Here is a 6,079-nt window from a genome sequence, read left to right as displayed (position 1 = left end):
TTTCTCTTATCTCACTAATACATTTTTTAAATTTATATGAGTTTGGTAATTTTTACATACCAAAAACTATGAGTTGAAAAAGACGAAAAATTTCCATCCACAATTACATACTGAAGAAATTTATCCAATTATAATTTCGTAAAAATTGTCTGTGTTAAACAACTTTCGCACATACAAGAAAAATTCTTGTGAAATTATTAATTATCGGTCATTCAATGTCATTCAATAATTATTTCTGATATCTTTGTGCTTTCTTTAGGAGTTTTTTAAATGTGATAAAAAATGTCGTTACTATCAATTTTATTGCGTCAACAGCTTAGCCTAATTGTCAGTACACACTAATCTATGCAACATGTACAATGCAATTTACAAGAAAGATCGTCACATCGTAGTATCGGGTTTTGTTTGATTCACTGGATGGTAAGGAGGAATCTAGAATCCGCTGCCGGTGTCTGATAGTTCGCTGTGTAGGCGGTATAGGTGGTACTCAAAGGATTGGCCAGAGGCACCATACGCGAGGGGTTGTCGTATTGGTATTGCACTTGCGCGGCCACGGGCTCAATCTCAAGTTTCTGTGGCTTGGCTTCTGTGGATGCAATCGCGGCAACTGGAGCGACCGGGGCAACGGACAATTCCAAACTAGCTGGCACGATCTGCAACTTCTGCAAAGGTGCATACGCGTAAATCGGACCACGAAGAGGCTCCACGTTCTCGGCGCGAATCTTGGCGAAGTACTTCATGGCCTCGACATTCTGACGGCTGATGTACCGCACGCGCTGAAGACGACCGTCGGGAAGTGCCACGTAGTACTCTCCTGATTGCTGAGGTTGCTTCTCATCAACATCCTCGTCTTCGAGCTCGTTTACTGAATTCACGGGCTCGGACTGAAATAATAATGTTGGAATTTATTTTGACATCAATCGCTGTCATTGAACTTGTATACTGAAAGAGGAAGTAAAATGTAGATATTTATATTATCAAAAATATTGTTAAAACATTTCGTTTCGAGATAAATATGCAACATAAAAATCTATTTTTTTTTTGTAAAATCGAATATATTATAATTGTAATAAGATATTTTTATTCTTAGTAAAAATTTTTAAAAATTTATAGTATCAATTATGTTTAAAAAATTATCGCATATTATTATCCGACACGAATTTCACAGAGATTATTTACTGAATAAATCTTTAGAAACTATATATTATATAAAGCGAATAACTTTTCGTTTTTCAGTAAATTCATTTGTTCGGCAAGAGGAAATTTCTCTGTTTTTTTTCCGATATCCTGCCAAACAAGACGTAGACTCTCAGACGACCTCGAATCACGAGTGAATGCATTATGGGTTGTGTCACGCCAGTCTTCGAATTTGGTACGGACACACACGTGTACGCGATCGAAAGTAAACGACGTCTCGAATACTAATGTTAAGCGGGAGGAACGATGAGAACAAGCAAGCCGAAAAAGAAAAAGAGGAGTCTCTCACACGCACACGCACACACACACGCGTGCGCGCGCGCACACACACACACACACACACACACACACACACACACACACACACACACACACACACACACACACACATACAGAGTGTGCGATTTAAATTCCGCGGAACTTCACTCTTGTGTAGATTCGCATGCCAACTCAATGGTCCAGCACGTTTTCTTTCCCGAGCAAAATGATAAATCTATGTTACGTAGTATTATATAAAGTTGAAAAATGTGCACATTCGATAAAATTTATTCCAAAATGGAATGAAATTGAAATTTTCGGTGATTACAAGTTCTTTAATAAATTTTAGTTGACGTTAAGATTGTGATTAATTAATTATCCCTATAAAGGAAAAATATAAAAATTTTCTTCATAAATCCCATTTGTACATATTTAGCGTAAGCTAATTTCCAATTAGTAAGATATTGTATTTCATATTTATCAAATTTGCAATATATATTAATTTTGGATTTGAAGTTCTTTATAACAAAAATTTAACTACAATTATTTTTCTTTACTTTGATTTTTTTCACATCAAATGATTTTTTTCACATCAAATAATTTTTAAATTTCAATAATTCCAAAAAAAAGAAGATTCATGTTTTACTTACCTCAGATTCGGTGATGCCTTGAACAGTAGATACTTCTTCCTCTTCGGTGGTATTAGGAGTCTCAGTCGTTGTCGATTCTTCCGGTTCTCCTTGTTGAGGACTTAATGGTGCTCCATATTGTTGACGAGGTGCATTTGGTGCTCCATATTGTTGCTGAGGCACGCTTGATGCTGCATATTGTTGCTGAGGTGTGCTTGGTGCTCCGTATTGTTGTTGAGGTATATTTGATGTCCCATACTGTTCCTGAGGCGCACTTGGTGCTCCATAATATTGCTGAGGCGCGCTTGGTGCTCCATATTGTTGCTGAGGTACATTTGATGCTCCATACTGTTGCTGAGGCACGATTGGTGCTCCATATTGTTGCTGAGGTGCATTTGGTGTTCCATATTGTTGTTGAGGCGCGTTTGATGCTTCATTTTGCTGAAGTTGTCTTTGAGGAAGATCAAAAGCGGCTCCCGCTGGTTTCCAGCCAGACGCGAAATAAGGAGCGGTCTCTTCCCGTTGCTGAGCAAAGTAATATTGTCTCTGTTGCTGACGGTATCTCGGTGGCTCAGCGAGGACCACGGTAGCCAAGAGGACGATACTGATGAAAACCTATTTTTGAAGATTAATTAATTGAATATTATTATAATTAAGTTAATTTGGGTATTATTTGTCAAGAGATCGATTCTTATCACGCGAGGAATCTTATCACGTTATCAGAAACTGTTCTAAGAATTGGATAAAAAATTAAATAATAAATTTATGACTACCTTCATCGTTGTACGATGACTGTTAGCCGGTTATGTTGACGAGCTGACTGAATTCGTCGTCCGCCGCCGGTGGATTATATACACGATGTCTCGTATGTGTTCTGCATATCTAAAGAGAATTATACCCTATAGCCAGGGTAGCGCGTTCACTGATCGGCGGGTGACATTGGCCTCCTAAAAGAAGCTGATGAATCCTCGATCATTGTTGGCTCATCATCCGGTCGCTCGCGCGCGTTCACCTTCGCTTTTGTCGGCGAACGAACGCCTTTTCAACAAAAGCGGCACTCTTTAATACTCGGTGTACGACCGACTTTTTCGTCCCCCTCAACTTCAAATTCCACCTTTCGCCCATTTTCGCACGTTGTGTTTGTTCCGGGCGCACGAAGCGAAAGAAATTGCGCTTCTGTCCTATCGACGATTAAATTTAAAATGGATTGAACGCGTGTTTGCATTCGCTACACCAGAGATTCATCACTTTTGCGAAACGGTGAATACGCAAACTCATTCGTTCAAAGTATATATTTTTATATATTTTTATATATAATGTTGTATATATTTATATACACATACATAAATATTGTGTATATTAATGTTTACTGAACTCTTTTTCTTCTCTTCTTTAGGTTCTTTAGATTATAATAAATCATTACAAAATTAAATTGTAAATATGCCATTAAAAGAAGCGTAAGTTACATTTTTAAAACGAAATAAAATTAAGTTTTCATTAAAAATAACCTTATCAAAATGAATTAAAGAATAAGATTTTTTTTATTATTCATGTCAAGTTATTATTAGAGCGTCTCGAGACATTTTTATTTAAATACACTCATTAGAATTTATAAAATGAGCATAAGATGCTACAGAATACGTTCATCGCCAAAATGTTTTGTATAAAATTTCTATTTTTTAAATTTTAAGAAAAGTCTTCGACTTATCTAATCCATCATGTTCTCATCCGCCCGTGACCGATGATCGAGTGCTTAACACATTTCACGGAGCAAGGCCGTGTTATGCGACGATTACGTCGTCGTAATTTTAACTCCGGCTCATCATGCACGGCATGCGTGTCGTACGTGTCGACCATTCTACGCACGGATTTCGCCGACGAGTCACAGCGATGCAACGCGTGACGATGATTCGTGCTAATCAATTCACTGGCGTACCCAATCTGACCAGCATCCGAGAAATAAGGAACGTAGATTGTTCCTATGCGTTCACGCTCGGGATTGAAACGCAGGGTCGCACGGTCGTCCGATCGATCGATCGCAACAATAGTTTGGAATTTATAATGATCGGTACCTCTCGTCTCACCTCGACGCGTACGTGTATAAAACGAGCTCTCATATGATCAGTGCCACATCATTTATGTGAAAGGAGACTTCTAAGGAGACTTCTAAAAAAGGAATTATGTCGATTTTTGGAACCAAATCCAATAAACTAGTGTCTGGTAGCACATTCGATATGATCCAAGATAACAATCAGCTTTATAGTTTTATGAATACTCAGAGAAAAATATAGTAGCACTTAAAATTTAAATTAACAGTTAAAAGTTTTAGATCCATGGCACAAAAAAAAACTAAAACGGTAAAAATGTAAGTAGTAAGGAAATTAACATGTTGAATTGGCTACTGCTTACATTATGATCTCTTCTGTGATTGGTCAATTTGCTTACGTTTTACTGCTTAAATTTTTTTGTGTGCCATGGCCCTTATTCCGTACTTGTGTAATCACATTTACGTTTGTAGAAATTGCTTGTTCAATATTTTTAAATATTATATATATATATATATATTAATAACTATGACCTAATTTATAGTTTTAATCCTGATTCACTCCGAAATGATTTAGGAAATGTTTATACTAGATTGATCTTACTTGTAAAAACGAAATGAAAGTAAAATGTCTGAATACTCTTCCATACATATTTACTTTTCTTATTTCTGTTACTTGATGACATATTATATGTTGGTAACACTTGCAATATTTCGCTCTACTCCGCTGAGAAAAGAGGAAGTGCATCGAAACTAACATTTTATTAACATCCAAGAAATTTCACTCTAGTATGAATAGAAATTGGATGGTTGCATAAACTAGATCTATAAAGATGATAATTGTACAAGTTTAAAAAAAAACAAGTGTAAAATTTAAAAGTACACAGTTGAATAAAAACTATTATTTTATAAATATTGCAACTATAAAATAGTTTATTCAACTACACATGTATTATAATTTTATACATAAAGCTTGTATGGATGTCATTTTTATGGTTTCGCTACTACCTGTCTTTCTGTTTGAGAGGGATTATATAATCTCCTGTAAGACCCAAGCAAAAATATTACAAATTGGTTCTTAAAACAGTAAATTTTTTAGAGGCACTTTAAGAGAGAATATCCTCTTCGAAAGAAATTTTTTTATTAATCTCGCTCAATTTTGTAAATCAATGCTTTGTAAATCAATTTTCCAATTACGTTATGAAGTTTAAGATAATATAATATGAAATATCATAAAGATAAATCTATTTAATTTGTAGAATAGCTTCTGGAATTTTTAAAATGTGTGATGTGATTTCGAGCTGATTCAATAAAGGTTATTGCTTTTAAATCCTTCCGTATAAATAGGCCTTTTAGGATACATTCCTCCAAAAATAGTATCTGTGTCCCTCGCAGAATTCCATGTAGAAGACGATAGAGCTCGATTCGTGGTCACGAAAATCGCGAAATGCGAACAACTCTCTCTGGTGCGACGTGAAATAACGCGGCCTGTAGCGGGGTTGACGGGGACCACGAGGGGAGTTGAGGGTACACGAGGGGGGCCGATCACGGTAGTAGTCGCGCCGGGCCGAGAACGGCAAAGGAGAGGGATGGCATGACGGCGGTGGCGGAGGGGTGGGCCCGGGCAAAGCAAATTATTCACACTCAAACGACTCCATTTCAATATCGGGCCGAAGCCCAGGGACAAAAGAAGGGCGAGATGCCTGTCTCCCTCCTGCTTTCGCTTTGCGCCGCACTGCTGCTGCTGCTGCTGCTGCTGTTGGCTGTTCGCCGCTGCTGCCCGCCGCTGTTCTGGTACCTCTGTCTGCAGCCTGCAGGCTTAACTCTCTTTTCCTCTCTCACTTTGCATTTTCTCCCTCTAACATGACCCTTTTCTCTTTCGATCTCTTTTTCTCTCTTTTTGACTCTTTCTCTCCCTCTGTTTCTCTCTCTCTCTCCCTCTCTCTCTCTC

The 6,079-nt window shown here is 37.5% G+C and overlaps 2 protein-coding genes across 3 annotated transcripts in view; one reads left to right on the top strand and one right to left on the bottom strand.

Annotated features, from left to right (window-relative positions):
- Positions 1-6,079, top strand: part of LOC108693912 (paired box protein Pax-6-like) — a 93,314-nt gene that overhangs the window by 67,927 nt on the left and 19,308 nt on the right. The window lies entirely within an intron of this gene.
- On the bottom strand, positions 290-2,898 carry LOC108693913 (mediator of RNA polymerase II transcription subunit 15-like). Its single transcript, XM_018203110.1, has 3 exons — positions 2,858-2,898; positions 2,106-2,699; positions 290-884 (listed from the first exon to the last, which is right to left on the bottom strand). Exons 1-3 carry the CDS (start codon positions 2,861-2,863, stop codon positions 411-413), a joined length of 1,074 nt encoding a protein of 357 aa, XP_018058599.1. The 5' UTR covers positions 2,864-2,898; the 3' UTR covers positions 290-410.

The sequence above is a fragment of the Atta colombica genome, unplaced genomic scaffold (genome assembly GCF_001594045.1).
Source record: "Atta colombica isolate Treedump-2 unplaced genomic scaffold, Acol1.0 scaffold111, whole genome shotgun sequence".
Taxonomy (NCBI): domain Eukaryota; kingdom Metazoa; phylum Arthropoda; class Insecta; order Hymenoptera; family Formicidae; genus Atta; species Atta colombica.
This window is presented reverse-complemented; position numbering and strand designations above follow the sequence as displayed.